The 18,153-nt window shown below is 33.6% G+C and overlaps 1 protein-coding gene across 1 annotated transcript; it reads left to right on the top strand.

Annotated features, from left to right (window-relative positions):
- Positions 1–1,785: 1,785 nt before the first annotated feature.
- LOC128027710 (long-chain-fatty-acid--CoA ligase 1-like) lies at positions 1,786–17,910 on the top strand. The gene is made up of 21 exons (XM_052615530.1): positions 1,786–1,945; positions 2,972–3,184; positions 3,278–3,392; positions 4,262–4,326; positions 5,787–5,888; positions 7,205–7,304; positions 7,493–7,668; positions 9,344–9,376; positions 9,524–9,575; positions 9,819–9,892; positions 10,700–10,777; positions 10,899–11,033; positions 12,496–12,630; positions 12,720–12,815; positions 12,914–12,986; positions 13,069–13,157; positions 13,880–13,996; positions 14,783–14,926; positions 15,010–15,111; positions 15,245–15,316; positions 15,816–17,910. The coding sequence occupies exons 2-21, from the start codon at positions 2,990–2,992 to the stop codon at positions 15,954–15,956; spliced, it is 2,094 nt and encodes a 697-aa protein (XP_052471490.1). The 5' UTR covers positions 1,786–1,945; positions 2,972–2,989; the 3' UTR covers positions 15,957–17,910.
- Positions 17,911–18,153: the final 243 nt, after the last annotated feature.

Below are 18,153 nucleotides of genomic sequence, written 5' to 3'. Positions count from 1 at the left end.
ATATTAATGTGATATTACATTTTTCTTGAGCAGCAAATCAGCATATTAGAATGATTTCTGAAGGATCATGTGACACTGAAGACTGTAGTAATGATGCTGAAAATTCAGCTTTGCATCTCAGGAGTAAATTACATTTTACAATATATTCACATAGAAAACAGTTGTTTTCATTTGTAACAATATTTTATAATATTACAGTTTTTACTGTATTTTTTAATGTTTAAAAAAAAACAACAACAACATACGAGTATTTAAAGGCCCGTTCACACTGAATGATAACTATATAGATAACTATAAAGATAATGATATTAGCGTCCGCACCAGCGAACGATATTGTCTGTGACTGCGAAGCGGACGCGCGTCTGCTGCTTTAAATTCTCGTGCTCATTACAGCAGGATTGATTCTGATTGGTTGCCAATGTTTTTATCGTTCATCAGAAAAAAAAAAACATTCTGAAAGTGATTTCAACGATATCGTTTCTCTGTGCCTTTATCATTATGGTTGTGGTGTGGACTCTGTGCTATTCTTCAATATTGAGAACGATTTTTAGAATTATATCTTTATCGTTATCTTTATAGTTATCGTGCTTGGTGTGAACGGGCCTTAAGGGTAGGATTTATGCTGATAAAATGTATGTTTATTAAAACTTAATATCTAATTTATAATGAATCACCAGTAAAAAAAACAATGGGACCCAAAAGAGGTTGAATTTACATTAGTGTTAACTCTGTTGGAAATCACATGAAAAACAAATAAATATTTCAGCAAAATGATTTGCTATTTTATTTGTATTTTTTCTGAAGTGACTAAATTCACATTGCACTAAAGTTTACACGTTAAATCAGTGGGAAGCTGTCTTGTTTTCGAGTCTCATGCGGATGTCATATGTCCGCTGGTCTTTAGTCATAAATCGCGTGTCTTTCATGTATCTGGATCTGTTCCACTCATGCCACTGTTTTTCATTTGTTGTGCTGCTGTTTTAAAATAGCAGCTCTGCTTTGGGAGGGGGTTGTGTCTGCGCCCATCTGGTGACCGGCCTGAGGTCTGTCATTGGTCTCACTCACCCCCCCTTCATCACAGGAAGAGTTTAAAGGACATGGCCGTGGTCACGTTACCTTTGCCCTGGAAAGTTTGTCCACCCGAGGAATGAGACGAAGTGTTTATGTTTATCAGCTCCTCTTGACGGGTCGACACCAAACCCAGTGAGATAATGAGTCCTAAAAAAAGAAAAACTGTTTCCTGTTTTAATATATTTTAAAATGTAATTTATTTATGTGATGCAAAAGCTGTATTTCCAGCATCATTACTCCAGTCACATGTCACATGATCACATGATCTTTCAGAAATCTCTTCATATTTTTGTGAAAGCCATAATACATTTTATTATGAATAGAAAGTAGAAAATAGAAATCTTTTGTAACATTTTAAATGTCTTTAATATCACTTTTGATCAACATAATGGATCCTTGCTGAATAAAAGTATGAATGCTGAATAAAAATAATAAAGTTCTAACTCCTAGCAGTATTTCGAAGCATTTGCATTGACTTATAAAAGACCCACGTCGATCAGCTAATAATAGTATTTTTTATCACAGAACACCAGCGTGATGTAATCAGCATAGAGTTCTTGTATAGTATTGACACAGTAACAATCATATCTAGTTGAGTTTTATTTTAGGACTTTAACTATTGGTCGATTGCTTGTTTGACTTCCTGCTCTGTGATTGGCTGACACAGCAGGTGTGTGTGTGTGTCCAATAAGGAGCAGGAAGGGGTCGGCAGGGGTCTGACCCACGGTTGCACATAAACCCAACCCATAGTTGTTCAGACTGAACTGTTTTTACCTTCACCTGGTCATATCACCTTCCTGTTCAGCCTGATTCTGTGAGTGCGGGAAGCACATCAGTGCCCACGTTTGGAAGTACTTCATCCTTCTACTCTAAGGTGAAGTGTGTGTGTTTTGTGTTGAGATGGTTTACAAGCAAGACTGTTCAGTTCTGAATTAATGAGGATATTGATTGGTTTGTAGTATTTTAGCTGCAAGTCTTTACAGGATTTAACTCTTTGTGGTGTTTTTATATGCAGTCATGCATGAGTTTTCAAGGGTTACATGCCATGTCTGTTTTTATTCACTAAGTGAAAGCAGTTTCTCAGAATGATCTGCCCTGGGGCAGTAAGAATAGAAGTGGGTGAGAGGTTAAAGGGGTAACGCGTCCTTGCAAGGTTTAACATGAATCACATAGCTGACGGTGACTCACAGCCCTAATGCTAGCTCATTGCAAAGGAAACTTGTAGTTCATACAGTATGATTATAATGTTTATTTGAAGCTGTTGGATATTCAAATCCTCGGTTTCTAGTTTCTAGAATGAAAATTTGTTGTCAGGTAAAAGCAAAGCATAATGTAAGCTGAATTACAGGATATATATATATATATATATATATATATATATATATATATATATATATATATATCCTCTGATAGTTTAATCAGTCAAACTATGACTCTTCATCACTGACCGTTTCCCTGCAAAGTTAATGTGTCACAGTTCACTTTGATTACCAACTGACTGATAAGATTTCATTATAGTGTTTTCCACTACATTACGAACCACTTGACAGGATTTTACAGCACAGTAATGTGCCAATAAAAGCAGATTTTATAGGTCAATAAGCAAGTTGTCTGCCAGACAAAAAGTACTTTTCACACTGATTGAGCTTATATTTCATATTTCTTTAAAATTTTATCCCAAAATAAATAAAAAAATATTTCCCATAAAGAAAATTGCGCTTTTATTTGGACCATAAACATGTTTTGGTCCAACAAACACTGCTCTGCATATATATTTGTAGTTTTTTTGAGTCCATTGGAATTCCATTATTCATAAATATGGTAATATCGAAGTATTTCCCCCCCTGCACTAGGGTATAAACGCAGTAGGGTGTAATATATCCCCTGTTGTCCTCCACAGATTGAGTTCTCTGTAGTCATGCAAGCACACGAGCTGTTGAAGCAGCTGCGAATCCCTGAGCTGTCCGAGGTGAGGGACTATTTCCGCAGCCTCTCCACAAACACCCTGCTCGGCATGGGCGCGTTCACCGCCGTCACGGCGTACTGGTTCGCCACCAGACCCAAAGCCCTCAAACCGCCCTGTGACCTGTGCATGCAGTCAGTGGAGCTGCCGGTAAGACTACACTACATCAAGATGAACTCAAAGCCTGTCTTACTGCAATCAGAGATTTGATATAAAACTTTGCATTTGATCTTTGTCGATCAGGGTGGAGAATTTGCTCGTCGAGGAGCGGTTTTAAATGGAGACCCACTCCTGAACCATTTCTACGAGGACGCCAAGACCATATATGAGAGCTTTCACAGGGGTCTGAGGGAGTCAAGTATGTACTGTTTGCTTTTTTTCAACATTGAAACAATAAATAAATTAAAGGGGTCATATGATGCTACATGCACTTTTACAAGCTGATGGAATTAGATTTTTTTTTTTTTATCTGCTCAAATCTTTACCCCTTTCTCAAATCGAGCTGATCTCAGATGCCTGTCTTTGTGACATCAAACAGATAGGCCCCTCCCACTATAGTTTGATTGACAGTAGCAGTCTTACCACAGACCCGACCTGAGTGAGCCATCATAAGTTCGCTATTGTTTCACCGCCGAGCAGATGAAGACAAGAATGACTCCTAAGCGATCAAGGTGTTTTTATGTTGGATGTAACAATGAACAAAGCAGTCGTCACTTACTCCTGAAATCTGAGCCTTTAATCTGAGATTACCTTTGATTTTGAAGGGAATGTGTCCCCAATCTACAATTAATGCGTAGAGGTTCACGCGAATTATTCGTGATCCAGCTTCACCTACAGAAGAAGTGAGTTTAAGATTTTTTTAATGAATGTCTGCAAATCGCATATCCTAATAATGTGCTAATTAGCTAGTTTCTCGATGAATAGTTCCCTCAGAGAGCGCAGAAGAGAGGGGCGGGGTCAGCAGAGCTCATTAACATTTAAAGGAAAATGCTAGAAACTGAGTGCTCTGAAAATAGCTGTTTTTGACAGAGTAAAAAAATTTTTTTTTTTTTGCACTACCAATGAGAAATTTTAACCAAACTATGCTACAGACTTTTCATTAAGACCCTTAAGAATCATATCAACTGGTGTAAAATGGGCATCCTATGACCCCTTTAATATATCTCATGTTATATATATATATAATCTAATTGGCCTTGTATGTGATATCTTTATATTTCCTTTCAGAAAACGGTCCCTGTCTGGGATCCAGAAAACCAAAGCAACCATATGAATGGCTTTCATATTCGGAGGTAGGATGAGATTTCTGCTTCCATATATATTTATGTTCCTATATATATATATATATATATATATATATATATATATATATATATATATATGTATGTATATATCTGTGATTTTTGTAATTGATACATGCTTCTGTAATTATGTAAGTCTTCTGATATTTTCACTAACCTTACCACTTATGGAATGCCAAACTTGATAAAATTATAAATAAATAAATATACAAAGAAATGTAAAAATAAATAAATAAAAATATAAATAAATATGCAAAGTAAAAAAAAAAAAAGTAAAACATTAATTATTATTTATACCTTTATTGCCTTATACATGTATATTAATTTTTTTTCCACACAACTAAGATATTTGTACATTTTGACGTATTTATGTTAGAAATAATTTTTCCTTTGCATTTCTTATAAAATGTTATGGTTATCATTATATTTAATATATTAAATTCATATTTTGCATTAATATTTGGTAATTATTCATCTGCATTATTATTCATAACATATTTATATTTTGTATTTAGAAATAACTTTATTATATTTCTTATAAAATTTTAAGGTTATAATTAAAAGTTAGAGTGCAGATAATTAATTAAATTCATATTATTCAATAATACTTGAATTATGCATATATAATTAAACTCAGCAGCTATAAATTCATAAATACTTTTCCTAAAAATCATGACGTGCAGTTTGTTGTTTATAATTTTCAACACATTCAGACTGATGCTTCATAACTTTTCCTTTATGTTAAATCCATCACAGAAAACAGTGTTTTAAAACAAGAGAAGACAAATGTCCTAATGCAGAACTGCCCCGTCTCTCACACTGGTCCCACACCATCCGCACATCTTTATTTTTGAGCTTTGAGGTTTATCATAACTCACATTTATGGTTGTCATAGCTCTCAGGTTAATAAGTTACCTGGTGCATTTCATACAAACTTAACATAACTAACATCTAGCATGCTGTAAAACCTGTGAAGTAATTCATACAGCTAGACATTATGTTCTTTTAAAATGCCTAATCTGTGTGTCATGTAATCCGTGCTTCTGATGCACACCTGTAGAGAAGCTGGATTTTGGGTTTCAGACCTCTTAAGTGCAGGTTTCTGGTAGGGTGTTGACATGGTTGTAAAGGGGTCAAACTGTAAAAAGCTTGTGGGAACATGTTTAACTGCTGAAGCAGTCTCAAATGTACATTCCTCACTTTGTGTCTTGTTAATAAGCTACATAGATTGCACATGATACTGTACGCATGCACTGATAACCTTTAGCATATAAAGTTCCTAATGGCAAAAAGAAGTTCTTTTGAATTTAATTTAAACTATTTAAAGAAAAACGTTTATAGTTGATATGGACCTTTTGCTTTAATTTCTCCTTCCTTCTTGTGCACATTGAACTGCATTTCACAAGTCACTTATTTTCTGGTTTGGTTATTTGTCATTTCCTCTTCATCAGGTGATTGAGCGAGCAGAATATTTGGGATCAGCATTTTTGCACATAGGACACTCGAAGAACAAAGACCCCTACATCGGCATCTTCTCTCAGAACAGACCAGAGGTCAGAGCTACTAAATATGTGATTTATTATCCAAATGCATCTTTACACTTCCTTAAATTTTGACCAGCTTTAGATCAATAGTGTAATTTGTCTTAAAAGAATAGTTTACCCAAAATATTCTCACCCTCGGGACATCCGAGATGTAGATGAGTTTGCTTCATCATCTGAACATATTTGAAGAAATGTAGCTTTACATCAGTTGCTCATCAATAGATCCTCAGCAATGAATGGGTGCCGTCAGAATGGAGTCCAAACAGCTGATAAAAACAATCCACAAATAATCCACATCACTCCAGTCCATCAATTAACATATTGTGAAGTGAAAAGTTAGTAAACAAATGCATTATTAATGTGTTTTTAACTTCTTTACATAATATTGCTTTCTCCAGTAAAGAAAGTCCTGTCTGAATCAGGAGAGAAATATCGGTAACACTTTACAACAATTTTCCTATAGTTAATGTATTAACTAACCTGAACGAACAATTAACAGTTCACTTATTACAGTATTTGATAATATTTGTTAAAGTTAATAAAAAAAAAAAATACAGTTATTCACTGTTAGTTCATGTTAATTCCTGTGCATTAACTTATGTTGACATGCACAACTTTGGATTAGTAAATGTTAACATTAACTAAGATTAATAAATGCTGTAGAAGTATTGTTCATTCTTAGTTCATGTTAACCAAAGTAGTTGACTAATGTCAACTAATGAACCTTATAGTAAAGTGTTACCGAAATATGCACAGATCAATGAAAACAAGCCAAAACAGTTCTAAAGCAACATGGCAGTGGATTTTGATGTAAGAGACAACAGGTGATGGATTTTTTTTACTCAAGGAAGCATCATTATGGATTATGGAAGCAACAGTTTAAAGCTAAAAAGGGATTAATGATGGATTTGTTTTTTGTCTGACGGCACCCATTCACTGCAGAGGATCCACTGGTGAGCAAGTGATGTAATTTCTACATTTCTACATTAATATATATATATTACAATTATTTTTCTCATCTAGTAACACAATCTTTTCTATGACCAAAAAAAAATTACGTTTTTAAAGTGTTATTTTCAATTCCGTTTGGTGATGGTGCAGATATGACACTTCACTTTTTAAAAGATAAAAATTACCTAAATTAATACATTTAAATTTCGATTGAAATGTCTCCTGTCTTGAGTTTCTATGTGGGACTCTAAATACGTGACACACAGCTTACGGTGAACTAAAGCGTGTGTTTCCTTAATGTGGATTGTGCAGGTCATCTTCTATATTTCGATATTGCAAATATTTCGTCACTAATGTCAGAAATCTTTCTTCAGTGGACGATTTCAGAGCTGGCCTGCTACACTTACTCTCTGATATCAGTTCCTCTGTATGACACCTTGGGCACAGAAGCAATAGGCTACATCCTGGAAAAAGGTATGTCAGCTTTATCTTGAGAGAGTTTATTTACATGAAGTTTGCTTGTTTATTAGTCACTGATTTAGTATGCATGCAGATATGTGTCTTACAGGATGTCCCTGTTGTATTCTCAGTGGTGTTTGCTAGGTCACTATTAGATTTAGGGATGCCTAACTTTATTGTATCATGTTTTGTGTGTGTTGCAGCCTGCATCTCTACTGTCGTATGTGATGTACCTGAGAAGGCTCAGCTGCTGTTGGACTGTGTTTCGGGCAAACCGCACACAGTCAAAACCCTGATCCTCATCGAAAACTTTGAGGCTGATTTAGTTAGCAGAGCACAGCAGTGCGGCATCGACATCGTCAGTCTGAGAGACACAGAGGTGAATACACCGCAGATTGTGTGCTCAAATCCTTGCATGACCCCAGGGAACGCGGTCGATGCGTGTGTTTGTGTCTGGTGGGGTTTGTTTGTCTTGCTGTGACCCGATCATGGATCAGCTGTGCTAACTGGGTGACCTGCAACACTGAACGCTTGCCCTCAGGGCACACTGACACTTCAGCTGCTATTTATAGATAGTCCTTCAAACCTACTAACTTAATTTTTTTTTTAAGTATTATGTTACAGTTATGGAATTTGTGTGAATATCATTTTCTTGTACCATAGTATTTACTTCAAAGAATACCATAGAGTAACATATCTAAAAATTAAAAAAAGAAATTACTTATGATTACATGGCAAAACATTTGACATTGTTTAGATCTTTGTTGCTGTACAGTTGTTTTACTTACTTTTAATAGTTTTGCATGGAAAACAAGTTTTCTTCGCTTTACACCAGGGTTCCCTTAATGTTTTTGGTCAGCTGACCTAAATTCTCAGGAGCTTTTCAAATAAATAAATAAACAAACAAATAAATATACAGAATATATATATATATATATATATATATATATATATATATATATATATATATATATATATATATATATATATATTTAATTTTATTTTTTTAATAAGTTAATATGAATATTGATAAATTATTAATTAATATTGTTGAATTATTAATAATTTAACAACATATTTGCATGTTCTCTGTTCTTTGATGACGGTTACTGGTCACATAACATGCAGGTAAACAGATACAATATTTGTAAAAATAATTTAAAAATGTAGTATTAATTTTGATTTGTTTTTATTTTATTTATACCAGTATACCATATTTAGGATTTAATAAGGTTGTTGTTTTTTTGTATGTTTATTTTAATATTATTTATATATTTTAATATAAATTCTTATGATTTAAATTGCTTAAGTGTTTTTATTTAGATATTTAATTTAATATTACATTTGACATTTTATGATTCAATAATTTTTGTAAATATATTTTATGCCTTGTATTTCTTTTCATATGTATTCTTTTGTATTTTATTTATTATTTTAACATGTTAAATTGTAAGTATTTTTTTATATTATGTGTTTATTATAATACAACATTTTTATGATTTAATTCAGTTTCTTATTAAGTGTTTTTTTATTTGTTTGTATTATTTATTTTCATATTATGTTTTTCTGATTACATTTTTTGTAAATTTTCAGCTTTATATTATGTATTTATTTGAATTGTTTTGACATTTTTATGTTTACATATATATATATATATATATATATATATATATATATATATATATATATATATATATATATATATATTGTTTAATATTATCTTTTGTATTCTCTGTAGTATTATTATTTTAATACTACATTTTCATGATTTAAATTGCTTCAGTTTATTTAAAAATATTGTTATTATTATTATTATTGCTTGAAGTATTTATATGAATTATTTTACATTTTTATTGTGAACCTCCTACTTTACTACACTATCATCTTTCTGAGTTTGATGTGCTTTATTGGCTGTACTTGTGTTTGATTGCTTTCATTCGGCAATTCAGTTTTTATTGCAAACACAAACCTCATTCACGCCTCAGTTTCTTCCTCTTTCACTGAGCTTCCTCTGTCTCCATCGTTTATTGAAATAAGTTTTCCTTCCTTTACAGAATATTGGCAAGGCTCATCGACAGCATCCTGTGGTTAGTACAATTGTTCCTTTTTCAGTTTGCCAGTAATATTTCATAACTATAAAAGGATTGTTTCTGTAAGAAGTCTTTGCATGCTACTTTTCTCTGAATTTATAATCATTATTATTAATTCTTAATATGTATCCACTATATTTGCAGCCCCCTCAGCCTGATGACTTGGCTATTATTTGTTTTACAAGTGGAACCACAGGTATGATGTTTTTACTTCGCTCTAGGCACTAGTAACGCTAAGATCAGGAGAGAATGCATGAATCGATGTCAGTGTGTACATTTAGCTTCAGTGCGATGTAATGTCCTTTGAATAAAGTAGTCTGCCAGATGTCTCTTGTAACAGTCCAAATTCTTGTTTGTAATATGAATTTGAAAGAGGAATTTAGATGACGTGAATTTAGTGTTATGATAGACACAACGTTGCTCATTTGTTTTCTCACAGGAAACCCTAAAGGAGCGATGCTCACCCACAGAAACATAGTGTCTAATACTTCGGCCTTCATCTATGTAACAAAGGTCAGTAAAATCTCAAATAATAGTCCTATAATCACACAACTTCAAATGCATTTATCATTTTCACTGTTTAGGAAAATCTTTTAGTTGCATTATATTTTCATGAGAGTTAAGCACATTTCATCCCTGCTTCTAAAGAAGTGCCATATTATTTATATTGTGTAATATTTGCTTAATTTATTATTATTATTTGCATTTTAATTTTATAATTTCGAATTTAGTAATCGATTTTTATAATTCAATTTAAGTGACTAATTAGAAAGATCCTGTTGTGCATAACTGGTTTATTATTGCAATAGTAATATATTTCTTTAATAATTTAATTTTTAATTAATAATAAAAATAAAATATTTTTAATCTGAATAATATTAATATTTTTTTTTTTTACAGTACAATTTGTTTGTACAATTTTTAATCACTCTTTGGCTGAAAAAAAAGCTTTGAGAACACTTTTTTTTTTTGCATTATATTTTCATGACTGCACATTTCATCACCGATTATTAATACTGTAATGAGAAAAGAATACTAATTTACATTGTGTGAAATGCTGAAATAAGTGTATTTTTAGATGCATTTTATTTGTATAAATTATAATTTAATCATTTATTTTAGAATTAAATGTAGTAATTTATATTATTGTTACATTAAAACAATATTTTAGAATCAATCATTGATTTACATGTGAACAAAGTGATGCACCAGAGAGACTAGACCTGTAATATGTTACTGTTCTCATAATATTGAGGATAAATCATCAGCTAAATGACTAATTAGGAAGATTCACATTTGGTTTCACCTCTTGTCTTGCAGCCGTCTTGCCCCATTGGTCCTCAGGACGTGCACATCTCCTACCTGCCCCTGGCACACATGTTTGAGAGAGTCGTACAGGTCTGTGCAGGGTGCTCTTAAGTTATTTGAGCGTCCTTTTCAATAAGCACATTATTTAGGGTTTTAAAATCGTTCACCTCATGACTGTTGATGTCCACTGATGCTGTTTCCTCACTCTCAGGGTCTGATTCTGGTGCACGGCGCACGTATCGGATACTTCCAGGGTGACATTCGAGTTCTGATGGATGACCTCACGACCCTGAAGCCCACCGTATTTCCTGTGGTTCCTCGTCTGCTGAACCGCATGTTTGACAAGGTGAGCAGACATCGATATATCAGAGCCTGTAAACCTGCGAGTGATCACAGAAACTAGATTAAACCTGCAGCAAACGGGAATGTGTAAATCAGATTGAAATCATTTACATTTAAAATACATGCGTTTCAGTAAATGGTGCTCCACACAAACGCCAACTCTGCACGTGCTGTGAGTTTGGGTTGCTTATATTGTGCATTTGAAAATGCAGCACGCACCAATTATCTTCCCAAATTTGTAATGAAAATTGGTTATATATATATATATATATATATAATATATAACTTAAAAGAAGCTTTAATCGCTCCCAGCGGTTTCCCGCCAAAATAATAGCTCTATAGTTTAATTCAAAGAAATTAAGAGTGCCATCAAAGTTAATATGGTAATTATTTTAGTAAAATTCAATTTATTATTTGTAATATTATTATTATAAAATACTCATTTTATTTAGTAGTACTAGTAGTATTATTTAATTGTAATATTCAAATATGAATAATAATTTTGTCATTATTATTATTAATATTATTATTATTTATAATAATAATAATAATAAATAGCCCCATTTTATAGTCCTGTAGTTTTAATTCAGTTGTAATATATTTATTGATTGATTTAATTAGTATAATTAAAATAAAAAAACAATTAAATATTTAAAAATTAAATTGTAATAATTTATTATTGTTGTTATTATGATTACCATTTAAGGCAATTAGTAGTAGTATTGCCTGGTATTATTCATAAGCCCCTTTCACACTGCACGTCAGACCCGGCATATTGCCGGAACATTACCGGGTCGCCTTATGTGTGAAAGCAACCACGTCCCGGGATTGATTCCCGCATTGAACCCGGGTCGGGGACCTAGTAACATTGCCAGTTTCAACCTGGGACGAGCGCTGTGTGAACAAAAGCCAGATCTAATGCCGTGTCGAACTGATGACGCGCCTCATCGCGCGACTCTTTTACCGGCTGTTTTGAAGGAAGATCAACGTTCGCAACAAAAAAATGTGTGTAAACTGTAATGAAGCAGAGATCAGTTAGTTCCTCACTTTCCGCACTGACGCCGAGATCGTTCGCTTGCTTCAGTGAAAGTATAACGTGCATAACGTTTTCGACTCGTACATTACACGTCACGCCCTGATGTCACGTGTCGTTACGGGATCTTCAAGGGTTGTGTGTGAAAGCACGCACATATACCGGGTCATCACTGGCAGTGTGAAAGTGCAAAATTTAGCGACCAGGGAACAATTGCCGGAACACTTTACCCCTGTATTTGCCGGAATGGCAGTGTGAAAGGGGCTATATTGAATGAGGAAAAAAAGTCCTATTCCTTTTTGTCCTTACAACATGAAATGTGATAATTAATAATAACTGTATTACTGATCTTTCACCCCGTTCATGTCTTTCCTCTCGTAGTGTTTTTATGTGTGAGATGCTCTAGTAGTAATGTAGTGAAACCCTCTCGCAGATCTACGGACAGGCCAACAGTCCCCTGAAGAGACGCATCCTGGAGTTTGCGTTCAGGAGGAAAGAGAACGAGATGAAGAGCGGGATCATGAGGAGGGACAGTGTGTGGGACAAGATCATCTTCAAGAAAGTGCAGGTGAGATTGTGCTGACAAAAATAGAAACGGTTGTAGTTTGAAAAGCCGTTATGTTTGGAGTAGCAATGGGTCTGTGCTGCCCCCTGCAGGCCAGTGTTGGAGGTCACGTTCGAATGATGTTGACTGGAGCGGCACCCATTTCAGCACCTGTTCTCACCTTCCTGAGAGCTGCACTGGGCTGCCAGGTACAGTTTGATTACTTTAACGCATACATTTAGACATACTTCACCATACTTTATTACATTTTCCTTCTGGTTGCGAAATGAATATCTTTTCCTTGCAGTTTTACGAAGGATATGGTCAGACCGAATGCACTGCCGGCAGCACAACTACACTACCAGGAGACTGGACTGCTGGTAACACACACACACACACACAGATGCATGTAAAAATATAAACACACTTGTATGTTAATTGTGTTTTATGGGGTCGTTGCAGGTCATGTCGGAGCTCCTCTGCCCTGTAATGACATCAAACTAGTGGATGTGGCAGAGATGAACTATTATGCTGCTAAAGGCGAGGGAGAGGTGTGTGCGTCCGTGTTGTTTTAATATAAATTAGATACTATTGTAATTAATTTTTGTAGTCATATTATTATATGTACAGACCATGAATATGTTATTCCTTCAATTTTTTTATATGGACATGTATTTGAAAATGTATACATCATACTATGACTTAAATATACTGTATACTTAATTTGTATATTAAGTAGTCTTAATAAGAAGTGTTTTTAACTGTTTTAATATATTGTGGCGGAAAAGAGGTAATGTGAGAAATAAATTCAAAATGTTGCAGTTGTATGAAGTTTCTTGTTAATGCTTTGGAAAAGTTTACAAATTATATATATAAAAAAGAGAGACATTTAATAGTTTTTGTAAATTTTTTGAGAATATTTTGTCAATATATTCTGTTTTCAATTTAATTTGAAAGTGTTTGTGATTTTTTATTTTTTTTAAACTAAGTATTTTTTTTATTTTTATTTATTAGTTTTAGTTTGTTTAGTTTTGGTTATTTTAGTACTCAAAATGAAATAAACATTTTTTTAGTGTAATTGTAAAAAAAAAAAATGTAATCTAAAAAAATAGTTTTATTAGGTTTATTTTGTTTCAAATTATACGTATATATATGTTGTTGTTTTTTTGGTGTTTTAGTTAACACTTATAACCTTGATGTGTGTGTGTTATTAGTTGTGTGTTTCCATGTGGTCTTTCACAAATTTCACAAGTTCTTGTGTTGCTTCTGGCAGGTGTGTGTGAGGGGTCCCAATGTTTTTAAGGGGTATCTGAAAGACCCTGAGAAGACGAAGGAAGCTCTTGATGAAGATGGTTGGGTTCACACAGGAGACATCGGCAAGTGGATGCCGGTAAGAACGGTTTAATAGGTAACCCTCGTTCTGTGTGTGTTCACAGGCAATTTAAAATAACGGTTGCATATTTGAATATATATATAAATCTAAAATGTAATTTTTTTCCTGTGATGCAAAGCTGAATTTTCAGCATCATTCCTCCAGTCTTCAGTGTCACATGATCCTTATACCGATTTACTGCTCAGGAATTTGTTTATCATTATCATGTATTATTATGAATGCAAGTATTTTTTTTCAGGATTGTTTGATGAACAGGAAGTTCAAAAAACAGCATTTATTTGAAATGGAAATATTTTTGTAATATTATAAAAGTATTTACTGTCACTTTGGATTAAATTTGGATTCTAAAAGTCCTTGCTGAACAATAGCATTCATTTCTTAAAATTTTACTGAGCCAAATCTTTTCAATTGTAGTGTACTACAATAATAATAATAATAATAATAATAACAAATAAATAAAAACACCCAATCACTAACAGAAAATAGTTTGCATATTACAAATTTTTGGATGATTTAATATAATTGTAAAAAATAACGAATTTTCTAACATAGTGTATAATGAATGCTATATTAAAAAAAAAAAAAAAGTTACTGGTCCTTTTAGCAGGTTAAATTCATGTAAAATATGCCATTATTTAAATAGACTGTATGTAAAAATGTAGATAGTTTTCAGTTAGTGAAAGAATCACATTGAATCCTTCCTTATATACATTGTAAGAAGAGCGATGATGCACATAAACCTGCACATATACACTCAACCACCACACCATTTCTGTTTTGCAGAATGGCACTCTGACGATTGTGGACCGTAAGAAGCACATTTTTAAGCTGGCTCAGGGTGAATACATCGCTCCAGAGAAGATCGAGAACATTTACATCAGGAGCGAAGCTGTGGCGCAGGCTTTCGTTCATGGAGACAGTCTGCAGGTGAGGACAGAGAAAACAACACACGGATGGAGGCGTTACAGGACGAGTCTTCATTATTTCTTCTTCTCTCATTTTCTCCACAGGCCTGTCTGGTAGCCATCATTGTGCCTGATCCAGACTTTCTTCCCGCCTGGGCAAAGAAGAGAGGCATAGAGGGCTCATATGAAGAGCTGTGCAAAAATAAGGTAAAGACAGATCTCACGGGCGCATTTTGGTCACCTCCACACTTTTCAGAGAGTTGCATGCATTGGTGTATTTGGGTCTAAGATTGGAGTATCTCACAAACCACCAAGTTTCATGTGAATAATGTGTTTTCAGGATGTGAAGAAAGCCATTCTGGAGGATATCGTCAAATTGGGTAAAGAAAGTGGCCTGAAGTCTTTTGAACAGGTGAGGTTCGCCTGATAAAATATTTTACAAATATGAAGGTCTAAATGTAAGATTTACTGTATGTTTTTGAATTGCATATAACATTTCCATTTATTTGTATTATACAGTTTCAACTAAACTAATACACTTAATATGTGCTGCATATTTGTCAATGATACATAAATGAAACTGTTAAGAAACAAGATTTCTGCACTCCAAAAAATCGCGGTATAGTTTATTATTAATTATTTGCATCTGATTTTATAAAAATAATCATCTTTTTATAATCCATTTTTTAAAAGACATTGCATTATTTTCATTGCATATATTTATTTAAGACGTATTTTCAGTATCACATTAAGTTTATCAGTTTATGTGTAATGCAAATGGATGGAAATTGCAAATGCAGTTCAAATACATAAACCCCAAATTTAGGACTAAATATTTGCGAGTGCATTGAAATTCATAAAGAAGTGAGTTATTAAACGATGACTGCTTGTTCATCATCTTCACTTCTCAGGTGAAGGACATTGTTCTTCACACGGAGATGTTCTCGATCCAGAACGGCCTCCTGACGCCCACCCTGAAAGCCAAACGCACTGATCTCAGGAGCCACTTCAGGAACCAGATCGATGAGCTTTACTCCAACATCAGAATGTAAACCAGAGAAAGTGCCTCAGATATCACAGAGTAACAGAGCTGATATGGGTCCCATGACTGAATAGAGCTTGTCCAACATTGCTTGTTGTCAACAGACATATCATCGGTTTTATGTGCCTTTCAGAATATGATGATATACTCTCAAAGCTTCATCACTCTGCTTCAGCTTTAAAGATTCCACCCCAGGAATTCGTCCTTACATTTTAAAACCATTATTTTTGCCTTTAACTATTTTAAGGGAAAGGGAAGAGAAATCCAAGAACAAAAAAAAAAAACAGTTATTGAAGACAAAATAATGTTCCTCTTTAATTTAAGTGTAATTATTATAACCAAGTATGCTGTTGTGCTTAAATTAGCTGAAAATGTACTCATCCTCCCTCCAAGATGTAGAAGAGTTTGTTTGTTCATCAGATTTGAGGAAATTTAGCATTAAATCACTTGCTCACCAATGGATCCTCCACAGTGAATGGGTGCCATCAGAATGAGAGTCCAAACAGCTGATAAAAACATCACAATAATCCACACCACTCCAGTCCATTAGTTAACAAAAGTGAACGGCTGCGTGTTTGTGAGACTCATATGTTTATGGATAGACGCAGTGTGAATTATTAGAATTTTTTTAATCATCTGTTTGGACTCTCATTCTGACGGCACCCATTCACTGCAGAAAATTAATTGGTGAGCAAGTGATTTAATGCTAAATTTCTCCAAATCTGTTCCCATGAAGAAATAAACTCATCTTGGATGACCCGAGTGTGAGTAAATTTTTTTTTTAGCAAACTATTCCTTTTATGTAGCAAAGTTTGTGGCCTTTATATAAAATATATAAATGTAACTACTGCTTCAGCGCCGGTGACTTCAGTATCTTGCAATGATTTCGTGTAAGTGTGTGTTTGGGAAATATTACTGTATGTACAGTCTCAGGGAAAAATGTGCCTCAGCTGCATTTGAGTGTTGCTCATGAAAGAGGAAAACGTACAAAAAATTATACATTTTTACAGTAATTTTTTTACTGTACCTCACAATCAACGCGAAGGGTGAAGCACACACTCCACACTAGATTTAGAATGGGAAATATTTCAATGTTTTGTCTTCCAGATATTTTAATATTCTGAAGCTTTTCCTGGACTATTTATTAACAGAACATAAAAAAAGAAGGAAAGTTTGGTATTTTAGGAAAATTACTGTTATTGGTCCTTGATTCGAGAAACACAAGCAAAGCGGATTTGTTCGGTTCAGTTTTCAGTTTAATTCTGTATACTTGTATAAAACTTATTCTAAAGCAGCTTTACAAGATATAAAACCATTGCTATCTAAATTGTATAAAAGCTGCTACTTGCAACAGGCTCTGTGCAAATGGTTCATAAATCTGTTTTTATGAATTTACTCATATTAGTTTTGCTTGTGTTTCATGAATAAGGTCTGTTGAGTTTAAACACAGCCTGCGTGATTACAGCATGTACCTATATAAGCCATATGCTGTTTATATGATGCTTTCTTCATCTTAAATGTTAACTTTAAGACAGCTTACATTCTTAGCACAAACAACAACTGATTGTGTTGCTTATTTATGTGAAGGCTTTGAATGGCAGGTGTTTTAAGCTGTAATGTTATGGATGTGATGTGTCTCGTATCATTATGCTGTAACAGCATAGCAGAATACAGGAGCTTTCCACTTGTGTCCTCGTGTTTCATTGATGGTTGCTGCTTCATGTTCATTGTAATTGTGTGTTTATAATGCACAGGTTGTTTTTGTTGTTTATATTAGTCAAGATTTATCTTGTGTGTGAAATGACATGTAAGCCAAATCATCTGTCGTGTGTGTGACAGAGAAAAGTGCACTCTTAAAATGACTCGCTTGTACTCAAATACATTATCATGACAGTAATGATACATGTAAATTCCATGTAAGAGATGTACATGATTAAAATTAAATATGATTTATGGATGATGAAGAGTTGGTTAAAGCGTTTTTCTTCTTTTTTTTCAGGGCTATGAAAATTTAATTGTTTTGTTTCATGTGAATAGTCATGTGACAAAAACCATTTATTTCCAATTTAAAATTTCTGTTACAACTGCATGGGAAAGAATCATTTATTTAGTGAATATATTTAATTGATTTGTTGATTTATTGGATTGTTGGACCAGCAAAAACTGGAGTCTACAAGGGATGTTGAGTTTATAAGTTGTAGATTTCA

The sequence above is a fragment of the Carassius gibelio genome, chromosome A14, assembly GCF_023724105.1.
Source record: "Carassius gibelio isolate Cgi1373 ecotype wild population from Czech Republic chromosome A14, carGib1.2-hapl.c, whole genome shotgun sequence".
Classification (NCBI taxonomy): Eukaryota; Metazoa; Chordata; class Actinopteri; order Cypriniformes; family Cyprinidae; genus Carassius; species Carassius gibelio.
This window is presented reverse-complemented; position numbering and strand designations above follow the sequence as displayed.